Source organism: Arvicanthis niloticus, chromosome 8 (genome assembly GCF_011762505.2).
Source record: "Arvicanthis niloticus isolate mArvNil1 chromosome 8, mArvNil1.pat.X, whole genome shotgun sequence".
NCBI lineage: Eukaryota > Metazoa > Chordata > Mammalia > Rodentia > Muridae > Arvicanthis > Arvicanthis niloticus.
The window spans coordinates 62087181-62107568 of record NC_047665.1 but is presented as its reverse complement, the minus strand read 5'-3'; the positions used below and the strand labels follow the sequence as shown (position 1 = coordinate 62107568).

General features: G+C 42.2%; 1 protein-coding gene across 4 annotated transcripts in view; it reads left to right on the top strand.

The window, feature by feature from the left end:
• The first annotated feature begins 9703 nt into the window (after positions 1-9703).
• The window catches only part of Bend7 (BEN domain containing 7), an 81004-nt gene continuing 70319 nt past the window's right edge, over positions 9704-20388 (top strand). For 3 of the 4 annotated variants that reach the window (XM_076939468.1, XM_034510967.2, XM_034510966.2), the window contains exons 1-2: positions 9704-9841; positions 12125-12208. In XM_076939468.1, the coding sequence (XP_076795583.1) occupies positions 9781-9841; positions 12125-12208 (145 nt within the window). In that variant the 5' untranslated portion in view covers positions 9704-9780. The remainder of the gene's footprint in view (positions 9842-12124; positions 12209-20388) is intronic. The other variant, XM_076939467.1, reaches the window with a different exon arrangement.

Here is a 20388-nt window from a genome sequence, read left to right as displayed (position 1 = left end):
GAGATTAGACTGTGTTTGACAGGCTGGAATCAGCCAGCCACTCCTAGGAATATTTGAAAGTAGAAGAACCTTTAGAAGCAAGTTTAACATGAAGGCCCTGCTAAGATTTAGGGATATGTTGGTATCCAACAGGTGAAAAAGACCGAGTTTAGCACCCGTCAGATACAATCAGCACTGCTCTAGTAGTTAAGGGAGAATGAAGGTCCCAACTGAGAGAGGATGTTAGCACCCTCTATGTGTGCAAATAGAATCACTGGATCAGAAGGAACTGAGGAACCCAAAATATACTTATAATATGAAGGGAAAGGCAAATTTAATGAAAATGTCTATGTTCAAAGGGAATAGTTTCTATGACTGATGCACAGAGTCAGTGAATAAGCATGAAACTGCCTCCCAGTGTAAACACACACACACCACAAAAAAACACACAGCCACACATGCACACACGATACAGACACATATCATACATATACACACATTCACATTATATACATACACATATGCATGCACACACACATACATAGAGAGGCCTGTTTGAGACAAAGTCTCTGGAGACCAGGCTAGTTTTGAATTTACAGTTACTCTCCTGCCTCAATCTCTTGTGTTGGGATTAACTGGTGAGATTTAGAATCAAGTTTTAAGTCTTTGTTACCAATTTCATTTTTCCAAAATATTTTTTTAGTTTTTTTTTCTTCTCAGTACTTATCACTGAACCTACATGTCACACTGTTTTGTTTACTTATCCACGATTTCCTTCAGCTTATGGTCTAAAAGTTCTTTGAGGATGGAAAGTTTGTTTAATTTTCTAATTCACTTTTGGATACTCAGGCTTTAGAACATTGTCCCACCCAAAGTAGGTGTGCTGGTTAGTTTTATGTCAACTAGACACAAACTGGAGTCATTTTGGGATAGGGAACTTCAAATGAGAAAATATTGTCATCAAATTGGCCTGTGGGCAAGCCTGTGCCAATTATTGTTGTTGTTATTATTATTATTAGCGATTGATGTAGGAGGACCCAGCTCACTGTGGGCAGTACTACTGATGGTCCAGGGTGCTGTAAGAAAGCAGGCTGATTAAGCCATGACTAATAATAATATTCATATTATTCATTATTAGTAGGAATAATCTCTGTTCACTGTGTAAAAGCAGTACCTATCAATAAAAATCTGATGGCCAATAAACTGTGGCAGGATTAGAAGGTGGGACATCTGGCAGAGAGAGAAGGGATCTCTGGGAAATAGGCAGGAAATTCCCCACTGAGATGCTGGGGGGAGTCAGACATATGAAACTGAGGAGAGGTAACCAGTCACAAGGCAGACATAGAGATAGTTGGAGAGCAAGCCGAAGCTAAGGCCATAAGCATCTATAAATAAATAAATAAATAAATAAATAAATAAATAAGCCTTCATGTCATTGTTCAAGAACCATAGTGGACCTAGAAAAGCCCAAACAGTTACACAAGAGAGCAACCAGTCAGCAGCATGCCTCAATGGCTTCTGCATCAGTTCAAGCCTCTAGGTACCTGTTTTGAGTTCCTGCCCTAACTTCCCTTCATGATAAAGTAGAAGATAGAAGGAGAAATAAAACCAAGTTGCTTTGGCCATGGTGTTTTATCACAGCAATAGAAACTAGAACTAAAATAGTAGTGAACCAATAAATATTTTTAAAGGCACAAATTCACTTATTTGACACTTATTTCCCTATAAGAAATCAAGCTTAAAGATATTAACATACATTTTCTGCCAAAATAGGTAGAGAATAAAAACGTATGATTCATTACTACAGGAAGAAGTTCCTTAAACTCAGGCTTTGAGATGGTATGAATCCTTAAAATATACACTGGGAAGCACATAAGTAACCCTGTCTTATTAACGGTACTAAAGATGAGGTCCACAAGCACAGGAGCCAAGCGGAATCACTTTTCCTTTTATATAAACTTGTAACATCAGCCTGGATAAGGTACTAAGAGCCAAATGGAAGAGCACACAGAGACAAGGCAGCCAGTAAGCTAACGTAACATTTATTAACTTACGTATTCTTCACACTGATTCTATGTGGGAACTACAATTATTGTCCCCAGACTTCAAGTTATGAAAGTATGGAAGAAGAGCATGTGTTACTTACTACCAGTGCTCACAAATGGTCTTCCAGTTCTTTGCTCTGTGGTCCTGGAGCTGCAGAACGCTTAGCTGCCAACAGAGAGCAGTAGAGAGATGCCCATAAGGCTATCTCTCCAGGAAGACCCTTAAACCAGCAGTCACCCACTGCTGTACTACTCCACCTGGGAGCCCAGTGGCCATCTTGGAAGGTTTCAAACACAAGCTCAGAATCTCAAACTTGGAGTAGAATTGGGCACCATTTCTTCTCCTTTGTTCCATTATTGTCTCCTTTTCTTTGGCCAAAAAGCAATGGGTATTTTTTCTTTTTCTTTTCTTCTTCTTTTTTTTTTTAAAATCTGCTATTGGTACCACTTAGATAGCACTATATTTACCCAGTTTTATTTTTAAATCTTTTCAGGCAGGGTCTCACTAATAAGCCAGGCTGACTTTGAACTTAGGGTCTCTGTGCTCCACCTCCCAGCCACCCCATGCCTGTTTTGGTGAGGGTGGGGGTTGTTTTTGGCTGTTCTTTTGGTTATATCTGGCTTAGAAACTAAGTGCCATCTATGAGTTGTCAATTTACATTCTCTCTTTATATTTGCAATATACAAAATTTACATTAATTTTCCCTAGATGTAGTATTGTTAGGGTACTAGGTCATATCGGACCCTTATCTGCCAATATTGTGACACCACTGTGAAGCAATAAATAAATCTGAGTTTCAAATCCAGGTAGTCTGATAACAGGAAATACTCTTCAGCGGGCAGAGGTGGCACACACCTTTAATCCCAGCACTTGGGAGGCAAAGGCAGGTGGATTTCTGAGTTTGAGACCAGCCTGGTCTACAGAGTGAGTTCCAGGACAGCCAGGGTTACACAGAGAAACCTTGTGGGGGAATGGGGGAGGGAGGAAATACTCTTCAAATGACTATTCATGCTGCTAGGCCTCTAGCATGTAAAATAACATCCACATTAACATTCATTACAGTCTGAGCACCTCGAATGTGGTAGGATCCAGGGCTTTTGATCTATGGCTAAACTGAGAACTGTAATTAAGGGGGTAAATAAGTTACTTCATCTCATCTTCTCATATATGCTATAAACAAACACTGTCCAATCTTCAATTTTCATTTTTTTCTGATTACTTTCACATGCAGATTTCATCTCAAAGAAGTCTGTAGCATTGGTGTGGTATAAGTAATTGTTTTTACAGCAATATCGGGACCAGGAACAGCAAAACATTCCATATATCCGTTGTATGCAGGTCACACAAGTCCTGTTGAGAACTCTGGGAAGGCCCTCATTCCTTTGCCTCAAGTTTGTTTGTTCCAGAGACAAAGGTACTTGAGAAGATGGAAACGCAGATCACGGACAGATCTTCCCACGCAATCCAACCAGGGATGTTGTAAAGGGGAGATTACTGAGTTGTGACCTCGATGTGATTCTTTTTTTTTTTTTTGTGAGACAGGGTTTCTTTGTATAACCCGGGTTGTCCTGGAACTCACTCGGTAGACCAGGCTAGCCTCGAACTCAGATATCCGCCTGTCTCTGCCTCCCAAGTGCTGGGATTAAAGGCGTGCGCCACCACTGCCTGGCTCCAAGGTGACTCTTATAAAAGACAATATTTGTCTTTTATTTTAAAAAAGAAAGTACTGCAAAGCACAAACTGAACCTGGTGGGTTTTTAGAAAGAGAGCATTAGGGAGAACGTAAGAGGAGAGGGGTGGGTGGATCCAGGAGGTGCTGGGGTAAACATGATCAAAATAAATGGTATACATGTGCAAAGTTTTACATTTGTAAACAAAACTAAACTAAAAAAGAAAACAATAACTGTACTTTACAAGTTTAACAGATGGAAACTTTTAATGGAGCTCACTAAAAGCCTTGATTCCAACCTAGTGGTACTGAGTTTAGATTGTTGGCCTCTAGAAATGTGTAAGAAGAGAACAGTTTTGAGATGCCAAGTTACAGTGGTATGTTACAAGAGCTGAAGGAAACCAATATACTGAGAAATTTAAGTTTAAATGAAAAATTTATGTGGTAGAGGATAATATCTTAATATGCCATAAGACTTAAAAACTCGATTTCATTAAAGGTAAGACCAGTCAGAATAAGAATATAATATACATATTTGGTGAGGCCATTTGTAACATAGGCATTCTATAAGATTCCTAGCCAAAGTATAGAAAACCCCTAGATGCTTGCATGACCAGTAAACATATGGAAATGTGTTCAACATTACTTGCTTATTATTGAGGAATGTAAATGAACATACAAAGAAGACAATATCCCACTAGTTCCGCATATCTATAATAAAGAGTTCCAATAGTACTAAGCATTGACAAAGATACAGGATAACTAGAACTCTCATACATTGTTGATGAAAGTGTAAGCTGAGAAAACTCAGAAAAACTGTAATCTTCTAAATTTAAAAACATGCATATACTATAGTTCATCTACTCATATATACACTAGATACCCTACATATACTACTCATATAATCTCTATACACTATATACTCATATATGAGTATATATACTCATGTATACACTTGATACCCTATATACCCTATATACTCATATCCTCTATACACTATATACTCATATATGAGTATATATAGTCATGTATACACTAGATACCCTATATACTCATATATCTTATACACTATATACTCATATGAGTATATATACTCATGTATATACTAGATGCACCAAAAAATGGAGCAAAAATAGGGCAATAGCCATCAATAGTAGAATGTTTTTTTTTTTTTTAAGTGCTATAGTCCTTTAATGCAACAATGTACAACAAAGCAAAAAAAAAAAAAAAAAAAAAAAAATGAACTACCTATCCCAGGCGAAGAGAAAAGTAAATCTCTGGAACATGTTAAGCAAAAGCAACAAGATGCAAAACAGTATAAAATACATGATTCCACTAACGTTTAGTTCACCAATAGGCACAAGCAAGCCATGGTGACAAAGGCTAGAGCTGTATTTTTCTAGGGTGGGGTGAATGTACTAGGGAGGTTGGAGGGGAACTTGCTCTCCCCCCCCCCTTTTTTTTTCTTTTTTCGAGACAGGGTTTCTCTGTATAGCCCTGGCTGTCCTGGAACTCACTCTGTAGACCAGGCTGGCCTCGAACTCAGAAATCCGACTGCCTCTGCCTCCCAAGTGCTGGGATTAAAGGTGTGCACCACCCCTGCCTGGTTGGAACTTGCTCTTATGTTTAGAAAATTCCACATTTTCAATAGTGTGGTGGGTGCGTGGACATTTAAATTAGTAAAATAAAATGAAGTGTCCACATAAGATTTGTATTTTTTACTGTATTTAATTTAGAGCTAAAGAAAAAAAAGAAAGAAAAGAATAGAGAACTTTAAAGAAATGGACAGTGACAGGCTATCACTTGTTAAGAGTTTAGAAACTGGACTGTCATCCTAATATCACTGAGAAAAACAACAATCATATGAAAACAATCATTAATATACACTAAACTTGGACAGTGATTAAGAGAATTACATCCTATATAAATATTAATATAAATAAATATAAATAAATATGTATATATTCCTAAAGGAATATAAACATAAGGAAACACTTTTAAATAAAATCCCATTTCACTGATATAATAATCTCTTTAAATACTTTCCTCATTATTTTAAACTACTATCACTAAAAGTAAACCAGAATGGGAACCTATATGAGGTTGAAGGATAAACTAAGAGATAAGGACCACTGTTTAGTTATCTATACTGTCTGCTCGAGCTTTAGGACGGATGACTGTCATAAAGCTGAAAGCTAAGGTGAATACTAGGGATGCCCTGAATCTATTTAGGGACTGACTACATGTTCAGTTCCAGAGAATCCAGAGGTATGAATAGCTTAAGATTGATGATGTTGTTTTGACTTCTTTCTTTCTGTCTGAGGGTTAATGGAATGGTTGAAAGGTAACATGCTATAGTCACAATTATATACACACTGGTTCAAATCTTGAAGTTTCTCTAATTATAAGCTGTCCAGTATGGTAGCCATGAATGACCTGAGCTATTAAGCACCTGGAATTTAGGTAGTTTGAATGGATTTGTTCTCCAACTGTAAAATATACCTCACATACCAGTTTCAAAACTTTGTACAAAAGGAATATAAAACATCTCAAGAACATTCTGTTACATGTCCAAATGGTAAGAGTTAATGGTTTCAGTTAAATAAAATTTATTAATGAAATGAATTTAATTGAATTGCTCTTTAATGTTAATACAAAATTCCAAATTATACATATGGCTCATGTCATATTTCTTTTGGGAAATGGGAGCTCTAAATAAAGATGGGAATTTTTGTAATACTATTTATTTTCTCTTACGACAGAGTTTCCAGAGAATTTTAAGATTTATGTTACAGGTATTTAATGTTTTCTGGCCAAATTACCTGTCTTTGTCAAAGATTAAAAGCTATGCTTAATCTTGATAATCAACCTGGTTTTGGATGGTCGTGTAATAAGATGTTTGGCCTGCATGATGTCATGGAATATTTGCCTAGTCTTACCCCAAGCTCCAGGAATGTGTAAACCTGTGGTTCTGAAGTTTCTGGGAACTTGTAAGTACCAAGCAGAGCTTGATCTAAAGAGTTTGCCAGGACACCTCAACCCAGACACTATATCCAAACACACCAACACTGCTGACCCTCAAAATCTCTATGCTGAAGCCCTGACCTCTAATACGACTGGATATGGAGATGGGGTCTTTAATTGACAATAATTAAGGTTATAAGAAGTCAGAAGGGCAGGCTCTTGTTTGTACATTTTGTAGCCTTATAAGAGAAATTGGAGGTCAGGGGTGCTGGGGAACTGGCTCAGCAAGTGAGAGCACTTGTTGCTTTTGCAGAGGACCCAAGTTTGGTTCCCAGCACTCACAGCCATCTGTATGTCCAGTTCTGGGTGATCTAATGCCCTCTTCTGACCTCTGTGGGTACCAGGCACAGACATGGTGCTCACACACACATTTGGGCGAAACACATAAACACAAACTAATAAGATAACAAATCTAAAACATTTTTAAATAAAGGAGAGACGTGTATACCAATTGTGAACACTCACCAAGAAGGCAGCAGTTTACAAGCAAGGAAAAGAGCCTCCTCAGAAACAGACTGTATCAGACCCTGATCTTGGACTCCTTGCAGTGACTTGAAAGCAAATTTCTTAAGTCAGGCAGTCTGCGGTATTTTGTTAAGTTAATCTACACAGACTATTACAGATACATAGCCAGTCAAGGCAATCCCAGCTTGATATTACTTAATACTAACTGTAGATCTAGACACTTGTTGGATAAAGCCACAGTGGTGTGCACCAAGTAGAAAGTAAAGAAAACTAGTTGATTTCTCCTAGAATGTAATAGGACAGGCTGTTTCAAATTCTTTACACACCAACCCACTCATGGACTATCTTTGGAGAGTTCAGTCAAAAGGGCAAAGAAATAGTCACTATTATTTTTAGATAGTCCCTTAAAATATCCCCTTAACTATATAAAGAATATTCTCTTCAGAAGGTAGAATTTATATTCCGACTTGAACTTAAAGTGATAACTTGTTAATATCTTTCTTAGGGATTTGCTTTTGGGGATGATGCCTATTTCATCAGAGTTTAAGCACGATAACATCTTAATTTATGCTCCAAGGTGTGAATACTCTGTATTATTCAATCAGCATAGTATTCAGCCTGTGACTATTGGAATAAAACTTGACAAGGGAACACACACACACACACAGCCCTAGAACAGAGTGCTGAATGTTTTCTTATTTTAGAAACATCCCAGATCTTCAGTTTTTTTAAAATTCTGGTTTTAAGGGGAGGTGGGAGAAGAACCAAGTGAGATTATTGCCCAAGCATTATCATTCTGACTTCTTCATTGCCTCTTATAACTCTAAAGACATCTAAGAACTTCACCAAACACAATCTCATCTCTTCCATAAACTTTTCTGGGAAAAGGACCCAGCCTCTAACCTCAAAGGAAGAAAATAAAAATCCTCTCTTGAGGGGATTTGCTTTATTGAGCTGAATGAAAGGTCTTGGTCTCCCTGAGGCCAGCCAGGTGTAACCACATTTTTCATGTTTGCTCCACACCTGTGTCTATCCTGTTGCCTCCAGTTGGCTTGATGCTCACCGGTTCTCTGGCTTTATTTCTCAGGTATGTTTGTGCTGGTTGCTTCTAACATTGCCCTTTCCTTGGCAGTTACCCTACTCTTGATGTCACGGTTATATCAGAGTGGCTTTTGAATGGCTGTCCCATTGGAGTGCAACTAACCTCAATCATTCATCAAGACAGCCCACTCCCAGTCCCCTCCCACCTTTTTTCTCCATTCTTTGGAGCAACCTGACCTAACCAAGGTGCCAGAGCAGCAGCCCATCCCTTCTTCCCCTTTGTACTTTGGTCTAGAAACCGTAGATTTGGAGGCAGTACTTTTAAGCGTGTCAGATCATGTTCCCACACTACCATTCCCAGGTGATGTAAAAAAAAAAAAAAAAATATTTTCTATTCCCGCTTAAAGCATGTGGTAAGAAATGGCGCCTACAGTAAGTGCACACTTGGCTCCCCAGAGAAAAATATTACATAAAACTCCCAATGGCCATTTGTGGATGTCAATTATTTTGATATTTCTGCGTCAAGTGGCAGAGTCTATGCACCTGCTATGACCACTGTTTCCCTAAGAGCCTGCACCCCCTTGCATTCCTCATCTCTTGTGCTCCTCTCCCCAAAACACCATTCCAGGCACCCCGTTTGCATATAACTTTCCCCTACAGCCCCCAGGATGGGGGTAAAGAATTGAAGTTCGCTCCATCCCATAGTCTTCTCAGCAGTACATTCTCCCCGTTTGCTCGCAGAGCGCGGATGGGTAAGTTCTTCACCCCCTGCTAAAAGTTGCCTAAAATCCGCGTCTGGCCCTGGCACCGCCCGGCTCTCAGACAGAGAGAGGGGCTGGCCTCCGAGGAGCCGCGATCCCTGGCTTATTTCTAAAGGCAGGCTCGCCTCCCGGAGCGGCGGAGGGAGGCCCCGCAGAGCGCGGCGTCCGGCCGGGGGCAGCTCCGCCGGCTCGGGCAACCACGGGCGCTGAGCCGCGGCCTCCGGGCCACGCCGGGTCGCCGCGCGGCCGAGTCCAGCAGTGGTGACGGCCCCCGGGGGATGGCGGCGGCCCGGCTCCGCCAGCAGGTGGCCCCGGGGTCCCGGCGGCGCCGCCCCCTCCGCCGGCGCGGCCCCTCCTCCCGCGGGGGCGGTCAGCGCCCCGGCCGCCGCTCCGCACCCGCCGCCGCCGCCCTCCCTCGGCTCGCCGCGTCCCCCGGGCCGCGTCCGCAGGCTGAGCCCAGGCGGGCCGCGGCGAGCACCCCGCAGCTCCGCGCCCCCGCCCGGCCCCGCTCCCAACGGAAAGTTGGGCTGCGGCGGGCCGCGTTCGGGAAAGAGCGAGGCGGCATGAGGGGGCACCGAGGGGTCGCCTAAGACACCGGGAAGGCGGCGCGGCGCGCGGGGACAACTTCGCCCCGGGCGCGCAGCCCCCGGCCGGGCTCGCGGTGGTTCCTCCCGTCCCTCGGCCTCCCCCGCCGATAGCGACGCGGACCTTGGTCCCGGCGGCTCCGCGGCGGTGACACGAGCCCGCCTCAGCCGCCGCCTCAGTCTCCTGCCGCGCCGCCACCTTGCCCGCACCATGGAGTTCTCGGAGAGGAAAAGAAGCAGGAAATCCCAGAGCTTCAAACTGGTGAGCCGAGGTAAGCTGCCGGCCCGGGGACAGCGGCGGGAAGCCGGCGCCGCGCTCCGCGCACTCGGCCCCGCGCGCCCCGGCCGCCCGCGGGCTCCACGCCGGGGGCGCGCCCGCCCCGACCCCCTCGTCCCCGCCCGAACCCAGGGCCCCCGCGGGCCGTACACGCCCCGCCGCGGGGAAAGTTGTGCCTGAGGGGGAACCCACCGGGTGTTATTGAAGGTAAACAAGTCGGAGGGCACGTCAGGAAATTAGCAAACAATGACACCGGGGAGCCGAGCCCGCTCCGGGGTGCCGCCGCCACGGCAGCCGCCGCTGGGCTGGGGTGGCTGAGGGTTTGCCTGGCCGGCAGGCCGAGAATAGACTGAGATTTTTGTTTTCGGTTTTTTTTTTTTTTCCCCCACGCAAAGAGAAGGAGGGGAGAAAAAGATGATCATTGTTCTTTTTAAGAAGAATCAGCTCATTAGGGAATCGAAGCTCAAGGCAGAAATTGTTGACATACAGCATCTTTTCCAGTTGAGTGATTTGGGTGGAAAGGTAGTTTTAAGACTAGCTCATATACCAGTCAGACAAGTGTCAACACAAGAAAGAAAGAAAGAAAAATCCAGCTAGATCTTGCCGACTAACAGGTGTACAGCACACTCTTTTATAGGCATTTATTTTGTCCAGGGAGGAGAAAGTTGAATAGTGTTTATTCTGGCTTCTGTTTCTTGTTCGAGTCCATCTTCCTGATTTGAGTCTTTTAAAAAAAATGATGCCAATTCTAGACAAGGAACACACCTGTCACAATGTCGAGTATCATCACCTTAATAAAGGAGAAGAGTGATACCTCCTCTCCCACACCCCACCCCACACATCCTAATATGAGCCCACCCTCTTTAAATATCTTTGAATCAACTTGGGTCAAAGCCAAATCAGAGAAGCTGTCCACTTTCCCTGGGTGATTTTTATCTAGCATCTGAGGAAAGAGCCACATGATTGTTCCAAGGGCCCTCGGCAAAAGTCACGTGTAAACAGGTGACTCTTGGAGGGTGATTGCAAAGGGATGGAGTTTTTCCGAACTCAGCTAAGCTGAAATGAGGATTTCATAAAGCTCACTTTTGGGTAGTCTGGAAATGGTTTAATTATAGGCATTTTTGCGAATCTGCTCATCTGTGTTTCCCCTAATTTAGTTTTGTACTGTTTAACGATAGAGGCCTGAAATAGTGTAGTGCATGCATTCAAAATATTTGGCTACTCTTGGTATCCACCTCCCCAACAAGGCTGTTGCCTGAGTTTTGTACTTTGGAAGTCTCACCATGTGATGACCCTGTTGATATAATGTGCTCCATTCAGGATGGAGGCTGCTTTCTTACTTATGATCCCAGGGAACTTACTACTCTTATCTTAAAAGAGAGGATAGTTTTCTCATATTTTCCTGTGACAGCTACGGCAAACAACAAACAAGCCCACCAAAACCTTGGATAGTTGTTGAGAAGGGACCTCTATATTCATACCTGGGTGGTCTTGCTTTGTAGAGAGCTACATTACCAAAATGCTGTAGCTTCCACAGGAGATTGTAAGATGTTGTATTTGAACATTTGATTAACATATCAAGTTTTTCCTTTTCTTCTTTTTTATGGTGAGTGATTCTGCTGTGCAGGTGCTTTTCAATTTGGGGGGGGGGGGATAAACTATTGCATATTCAGTAAGGCCTTAGTTGAATGCAAAAGATTCACTTATGTGAAAGGTAAAAGTCTTGCTTCTTTTCCAAGTATACGTTTTAAAAAGATATATATATATATATATATATATATATATATATATATATATATTTAAAATATGTGCTTACTTTTAAGCTGAGATTTTTCTGGGTAAACTGAGTAAAGAGACAGTTCAGAAGCATACTATTGACATCCTCACAAAAGTGAGTTGTGGAAATAAATTTGGAAAACTCCTTTGGCCTGTGATTTGGCAAGATTTTTCTTTTTTCTTTTTTTTTCTTTCTTTTCTTCTTTAAAACAAATATACTTGCTGTGTTAAAGAACAGAAACCTGATGAATTGGTATCTGAGGGCAAAATTTACTACGAACACTGTAGTTAAGCATAGCTGTTCTATAAAGACAAAGTAGCATTTCAAGTTCCAGTACTTCACAGTAAGCAAAGTTTTGGTGATTACTGTTGACTACAAATTCTGTGAGAGTTCTTGAAAATATACCTGTAAATTATACATATGGAGTAGAAGTCTTTAATTGCTTATTCCTATTTGTTGAAGTCATTAAAACTCTAATATTCAGTTATTTTCTCATGCTAGATTATCACCATGAGGTGTATAAAATCTCAGAATTCAGCAACGATGTTAATGGGGAGACCAAAGAGACACAACCCATTTTCCTAGGTAGGTTCTTATGTCAATTAATTTCTCAGCAAAACAGCATGGTGTGGCCATTTGCAATTTCAGGGGCAGGGTGGTGGGGGGAGAGACGTGTGGTGGAAGAACGGGAAATGTCTGCCATTGCTTAATGCATGACATTCTTTTCAAGACCTTTTATTTTACAGATTGCCAATATATCCCTTATTAACATTGCTAAAAGTTGTAATTTCAGACATAAATGTTTATTAGTGTCTACACACAGTGCTAATTATCACTCAGTCACGGAGCCAGATGCTGACTGCGCAGTTTCGCCACTCATCGCTCACCCCATTTACATTGCATATTCGCTGGCATGCTTCACTGGCAATAGTTTGTGTAATTGGGGTATTACATCTTTGACATCTGGATAACAGAAATTCAATTTCCAGGAAGCTGCTATTTGTTTGGTTTTGCTTCTGCCTTGGGTGGGATACAGGATGGATGTGCTGTCTTATTATGTCCTTTCACCTCTATGGCCTGGTTGCTAATCCTGCCATGACACAATTAAATTAAATCTATAGTCCAAACAGTGTAAGGAGAATAAAAGTGTGATTGCCTGCCTTGCCACCTCTTGGTGGTGTCTCTTACTACTCAACAGCTTTGCACTTCCTGGCTGTGTCTTTCTCACTAACATTTGTGGTCAGAGAGAAAAGATGACTTTCTCCTGTCAGCACCCTTCCTGGGGACAAAGGGAGCAAAGGCAGCATCCTATAAACCTTCTGACAAGTGCCCACAGATATGTAGGTAGCCCAAAGTGTACCCTATTTGCCTGTGTATGTATAGCTTGGGCACGAGGCATGTACACAAAGCATCTTACTTATACAGTTTGTTATCTGCAGCCTTTGAGCCAAAAATCAAACTGTCCAGGATGCTTCCTCTAAAAGTGTATATTAAAGCAAAGTGCAAGGTATATGGTGACATTTACCTTCAACTTTGCCCATCCTGAACTCTCTACAACCTCAGGTGGTAGGATGAGGGCGAGGTACTGCAGAACCAGGAAGGAGAGCCTGTGGGAAGTCAGGGTAAGTGCTTAAGAGCAAGGGCCAGAACTACTCAGTGACTGTGGGTATCTATGCTTGGATTGCTGCTTAGATCCAGATTGGTACTTTTGTTTTGGTTTGGCTTGTTTCAGATTGAAACATTGTAATGACTGTATTTTTGCCCCAAGATCTCTTTCTCTGTTTTAGTTTAAGGAAGAAAAGGGGTGCAGAGCTTGCAAAGGGCCAGGTAGAAGTCACACTTACAAATGTGAAATAAAGAGACATGAGCTGTTCCTACCAGATGATCATCACAGGCGCTTGGGTCTTTCCAGTAAGGCAGGGAACGGTCCCTAGACCAGCACCACTCCCAGCACCTACTGACTATTAGGAACACTGAACACCAAAATCAAGTGAGATGCTATGGCCCAGAAAGAGACTCATCTCAGATTAGACTCCTATGCTCCTGGATGGGATGAGTTCAGTAAGTACCACTTGAAGCCATCTGAGAAAATGAATTTACCTTCTGGTAGAAAATTTACATTTCTCATGCAAGTGGAACATCATGTCCTGGATTTAGTTCTTGTCCAGCAAAGGTCTCCTGGCAGCTCCTTCCTATTAGTTGCTTAGAAAATAGTGGCGATGTTAGTAACAAATTGTGAGGCTGAAAGAAAGGATGAAGATCAGGATGATGCCAGTACTTGGAATTCAGTAAATGCAAGCTCTTGGACCTGGCGAATGTTCTTTTTTCCTTCTTTGAATTGAAGATACAGGAAAATAATTAAGGAACCAGGCATTGAGTCCATCTTGACAATGGTTTGTAGAAAAGCCTTTGACAAACAGTTCAGAGGTTGAGGAAGTACCTGTTCTGGGGAAGATCAGATCTGGTTCCCAAAGATCCTCTAGGCCAATTAAAAAGATGTGCAGATGATTTGGAAACAGAATTTCATAAAGCAGGAAATAGTTACAGATGATATACAAAATTAAGAACTTTGTTGTTGACAGTTTGTATTACTCTTCTTAAAACATAGATTTATATCAGGCTTATTTTGTAAATTGCTGAAGGCCTATTCATTCCTAGGATATGGATCTAGAAGATTTTGGTATTTAGATACTTGAAAGTTGATTTTACATAGAATGTTCTGTGTTCAGGATGTGTGTTCTCTGCAACATTCTACACCTAGAAGATTCAAGTATGTGTCTGGGAATAGAGAATACCTTAGAATTCGGCAGAACTTCCCACATCAGATCTCTGTCTTTGGAATATTTTTAGGCTGCTAACTAATGTAACATATCTGGAGAAGTAAAGTAGCTCCCTAGAATGGCAGCTTGTGTAAGTGCTTTGGAAGTTGCTCACATGTTTTTGATTTGATTAAGGGTTAGAAGAGGTAACTTTACCCTGTGGGCTTTGACTTTCTCACGCCAGTTCTTTGAAACTACAGTAAAGATTTGAGCATTGTTTGAAGGGAGACAGTCTGTTTAGTCAACTCCACAAGTGTCTCTGTGAAGAAATACTGTGTGTGAGCTGAGCCCCTTTCTGGAATGTGAATGGGATCAGAAATGGATAGGACTAAAGTCCTTTGTGGGGAGGGGGCGGCCGGTGTAGATAAGACAGTTCTGGAAGAAAGGTGCCATATGCAGCAATCACAACTGCAGAAGTGTGAGAAGTGTGAGGGAGGCCTGCAAGGTTCGTTATGTGAATGTTCAGATTTACTTCCCAGAGCACATCCGTGCCAGCCTTGTCATCCTCATTATAGATAAGGCTTAGAGATGTTGAGGAAGATACCAAAGGTCACTCACTTAGGACTTAACCTAAAAGGAATCATAGGGCAAGTTCTGCCTGAGCTTTAAACACACCACTGTGTTGTCTTCTGCCTGAACAGTAATTAAACGGTTGTTGGAAAGGAACAGGGAAAGGCTCAAGAGCTAGTTGCAAAGGTAGGGTGGGGAGCTAGACCTTGAACTACTGAGATTTGCATAGGCAGAAGATTCCTGGTGGGAAGGGAGGTACTGGCTAACCCAGCCTGATAAGCAGATGGGCTTGTCTGCAGTTAGATCATAAGTGAGGGTTGCACTTTAGAGAGTATTCTGCTATCTGGGAGTCCTTCTATGATTGGTCAGTTGTTATTACTCCCAAAATAATGAGAGCTGAAGCTTAGAGTGAAAAGATGTACTTCTAGTAACAGAGCCTAACTCCGAACTTCTCTACGCAGCCAACCAAGGATGATTGAGGCTTTAGCTGGAAGACACTTTTTAATGAGGCAGTGTGTTCTTTGTAATGGTGATACAAATATTAAATGAAGTCCCTTTTTGTACTTTAGCTTTTAGTTCAGCTTTACTTTTGTAGGATATAAATCTGACGCATATTTCTTTGTCAGGTGTACAAGTCTCATTAATTTATTCATTTAGCAAATATTTATCGAGCTCTAGTTGCATGTGTGCCAACCCCTGTGTGTGTTGGTCTTTTTCATATTTAGTTCAGTAAGCAGCACAGCTTTTAGCAGATGGAGTATGTGATTCAGTGGTGATGCCATTTGATTGGGGTCCAAGATCTCCAAATCTTGTAATCTCTTTCTTGATAAGAACTACCCCTACCAAGGGCTCTAGAATCTCCCTCAAGAGAACACACATCCCTGACCACAATGCTGGGCTCCTCTTTGGAGAGCTGGGGTGGCCACTCTTCACCTAGGGATTAAACATCTGGGTTCCACCTCAGTTCTTAGGTGGAAGGAAACCTTCCTTCCTGATGATTCATCATTTATCATGGCAGGAGTGGTATGCAACCTCAGGGTCATGGGGAAGGGAAAAGGGCAGAACCCTTACATCCCAGCCTCTGGGATCCAAACTGCTCTCCTTCCCCTTAGCAGAAGCTTCATGCACAGCACCATGCCCACTTAATGTACCTGCCCTTTCTGTGCCAGTGCAGCTTTTCCTTGATGGCACAGTGAGGAGACAACTCTGTACTAATAATACTGCAAACATAGGTATCGTTGATCAAAAGTCAGGTGCAGTGCAACACTAAGAACTCTGTATGTTATTCCATTCATTGCCCTAATAAAAAGCACTGTTGTTTCTGTTCTGTAGGGGAATTTGGGAGTCTTCCCACAAATCCTACCCTTGACCACAGGCTATGCTTAATTCTGATGTATTCCCCTACATGGCCCCTGTCATGAACTACTGATAAAAGGAGAGCAAAGCTGCCCCCAGAAGGGTAAAAGAGACTCAGAGAACCCCATAGTATGCCCTGTATAGTCCTGTGAACTTCTAGCTTATTAGAGTCCTACAGTCATTGTTTGGTAAACATCGAACTCCATGATTTCTAAGATTGCAGTCAGCACCAAAATGTGTGATTGTACTCAAGCTCCCAACCCCCAAAGACTTCAGAAATGTTGCAGTCTGCTTCACTGTTAGAAAGTCTCCTGAGTACATTAGATACATTGTCACTTTGGATATAAAGTTGGTCATTCTTAAGCTGCTACTGTCTACTATGCAGAGGCAGGGGGCAATTGTAGCTAGCCTTATCCCACCCCTTTCATTAGTCACATAGTTACTGTCACTGCTAAACTAGGAAATAGACCTTGGTCTTCCTCCTACTTTACAAATGTGAGACTTATCTCGGAGATAGAAGTGTCTTGCATAAGCCCACACAGTACTTAGCAGTTGACCACACTTAAATTCAGGTGTGTTGACACCCTGCTCTGAGATCTGTTTGCCATGGCAGGACTGTCTTTAATCCTTTCCTCACATGCTGCTCACGTGAGCTGATCTGACTGAGTGACTTCTCTGCAGAGACTATAGGATCAAGTTTGTTTCTCTTAACTGAGAATTCAGCATCCATAGTTTGTCCAATCCTGCCAGCAGCTCCCTGCTTCCAAATGCCTGCTCCCCAGCAAATGGCACTTCTCTAGATGGAGATGGGAAGCCCAGGTAGGAGGTAGTTTATAGTTTAGGCCTGGAGAAACTCAGGAACCTCTGAGGAAGAGAGGGTTATTCATGGTCTCGTTAACTCACCACGCTTCTGAGAAGGCATTTTCATCTGTAGGTGAGAGAAGTGGGTCTATAGAAGTGTTCACTTGCCCTGAGTTGTGGAACCAGTAACAAGAGCTGCATTTGAATGTGGTCTGGCCAGATTCTTTCTGCTTCTGCTTCATATAGAAAGTGTGACCCATCCCCCTCATCTTCCCGCTCATTGTCTTCCAGCTTTTCTCTCCATTCTTCTTCTCTATTTTATTTTCACTAGAAAAAAAATGTTCTGTGCCAAAGTGGCCTCTTCTCATTGCCCCCCAGGACCTCCTTGCTTTCTTGTCTCTTACTAAGGCTGCTTCTGCCATATGCACTCTCCTACCATGTCTGTCCCAGTTCCAGACTCCTAGCAAAATCCAGTCTGTTCTTACAGTGTTCAAAGTTCAATTCCAGTATTTCTTAGGCCACATTTAAAGTTTAATTCCAATATTTCCCAGGCCACAAGCTTTTCAGTTAATAGCCCAGTAGAGAAGAAGCAGACTTAAGTTCAGAAAACTTCAGTTTGGTCTCAGGTTAACAGTTAATAACACCTCGAGGGGCTGCAGAGATTGCTCAGTGAGGAGCACTGGCTGCTCTTGCAGGGGTACCAGGTTTGTCTCCTAGTGCCCAAATAGCACTCACCACCATCTATAACTCTAATTCTTGGGGAGCTGACTCCTTGTTCTGTCTTCCACAGACCCTGCATACATGTGGTACACAGATACACACTTAGGCAAAACACACACACAATTTTTTTAAAATAAAAATATGATGACACCTTGAACAAAACTCTTGAGAAAATTTCTTTATCTTCTGTGATAGAGTAGCACTGCCTGCCAGATGACGTCATCAGATTCCTCCTGAACATATACCAAGTTCTAAATAGCATCTTTTCAAACTGGAAAGCTTGCTGCTCTTAATTTATATGATTCCCTATCTCCATCTCCTTCCAAATTCAGTGCTTTTCTTCTGAGTGTTTTACTGCTGAAGACTAACAACATTCTTTTCTGGTACTTAGCATGCACTGCCTCATCTTTAGTTCTCTTTGTGCCTGGCCTTATTGTGGTCTAGGTAACGGTGCAGATGCTTCCTCAGACGTGGTTAAATAGTTGTCACATGGGACTGCTTGTTTATTTTCACCATCTCTCCTGATCTGTCCTGATAGGGATTATCTAAACCTAGAGGCTAGTGTGGCCTGGATTCCTCTTCAGATCCCCAGAAGCAGGTAGTTTAGTGTTTCTAATGGTGCTCACCTAGTAAGTCTTTGGATACTTGTTTAAATACATGAACAAATCAGACCCTGATGCATCAAACCGAAGACCCATCTTAGAACGCAATACTCTATTGAAACTTTAGCAACAGCTGATAAACCAAACTTCAGTGTTTCATAGAACCTCTTTGAGGAAGTTCTTGTAATCTACCATGCTGAGTCACTGTTCTTTTCCTGTAATAAAACACCATGACTAAGGCAAAATAAATTATAAAGGAAAGTATTTAATTTAAGGCTTGCTTACAGTTTCAGAAGGTTCATCCATAATTGTCATGGTGGGAAACATGGTGGCAGGCAAGCAGTCATGGTGCCAGAGCAAGTTGCTGAATGCTTACATCCTGATCTTCAGTCAGAAGACAGACACACATAGAGTGCGCTTGGTTTCAAACTTCCAAAGCCCACCCCAGTGACACACCTTCTTCAGCAATGCCACACCTCTTAATCCTTCCCAAACACTCCATCACTTGGGAACCAAATGTTCAAATATAGAAGCCTGTGGGCACCATTATCATTGAAACCACTATCCACATTAAAGCTAAAATTTGGGGTTTCTGATATTGGTCTGTGAGATACAATTTGAAAATTTTATTTTACAAATCCAGAAAGGTTCAAAAAGGAGATAAGCTTGCATGTAAAAGCCAGTAGCATATCGAAGATCAAAATTAAAAGGCCACATGTTCTGCTAGTGTTGAACCTTGCTATGACATTGGAATCTTCATAGAGGCAAAGTGCCTGGAGTAAAATTGACCCATTGAAAAATGGAGCTTACTCTATCTAGTTCTCAGAGTCCACAAAAAGCAGGGTTTTTTTTTTTTCCTTAAAGAAAATGAAGCCATGTATCATACAATTCCAGCAACAAACCTAGCAGCCATCACCACTTTCCTGGGGCAAGACATCCCATGTGCACAAGCTGCTCAAGTCACACCTTCCCAGGGATGCCTTACAAAGGACAAGAGAGACTGACATCACCTGCACTGACTCTTGAGGACCCACACAGAGCATTATCTGTCTTGAGAAAGGTTGCCTTTCTTGGGAAGGCTCTGTGTGGTCCAACAACTGCTCTGTAAGTGAGAACTGTAGATGTCATGTTTTACTTCTACGCTGATTGTGATTAGGTCATCAAAAATGTTCTTAAAGGGCAGAATATGAGGCATATTGATAATTTCTCCTTCCTGGTTCCCCTGATAATATGCATATATATATATATATATATATATATATATATATATATATATATATATATGAATGACAGTGTATTTTGCACCTCAAGCCTAGGACACTGATAGAAGAAATGTGTGTGTGTGTCTGTCTGCATGTCTGTGTGTGTCTGTGTGTGTCTGTGTGTATGTGTATTGTACATTATTGGAGAGAAAACAACGTAGAAAAGGATGTACTAGGGGCAGGGGAGTCAGTCTGCACATGCCAGCAGCCCAAACACACAGTAGTTGGTTCAGGGAACACTGTTAGCTTTCCTTCCAGTATCACACACACCTTGGCTTGCTCCCTGCCTGACATACCCCATCATTTAATGCTTTCTGGTTAAAGCCCATACTCCTTAGCATGATAAGGCCCCCAACACAAACTGTCTCTTTCCCATTTATTTCTGCCGCCTCTCTTCTCAGCCCCTATGCCCAGCTACACCAGCCACTTTGCACTTGGTTTTGGGTTTTGTTTTGCTTTTTTTTTTTTTTTTTTTTTTTTTTTTTTTTTGGTTTTTGGAGACAGGGTTTCTCTGTGTAGTCCTGGCTGTCCTGGAACTCACTTTGTAGACCAGGCTGGCCTCGAACTCAGAAATCAGCCTGCCTCTGCCTCCCAAGTGCTGGGATTAAAGGCATGCGCCACCACCGCCCGGCCTACCACTTTGCACTTGTACACTTGCACTTGACAGTTTGCTTCCTCAAACTGTCAGCCATACA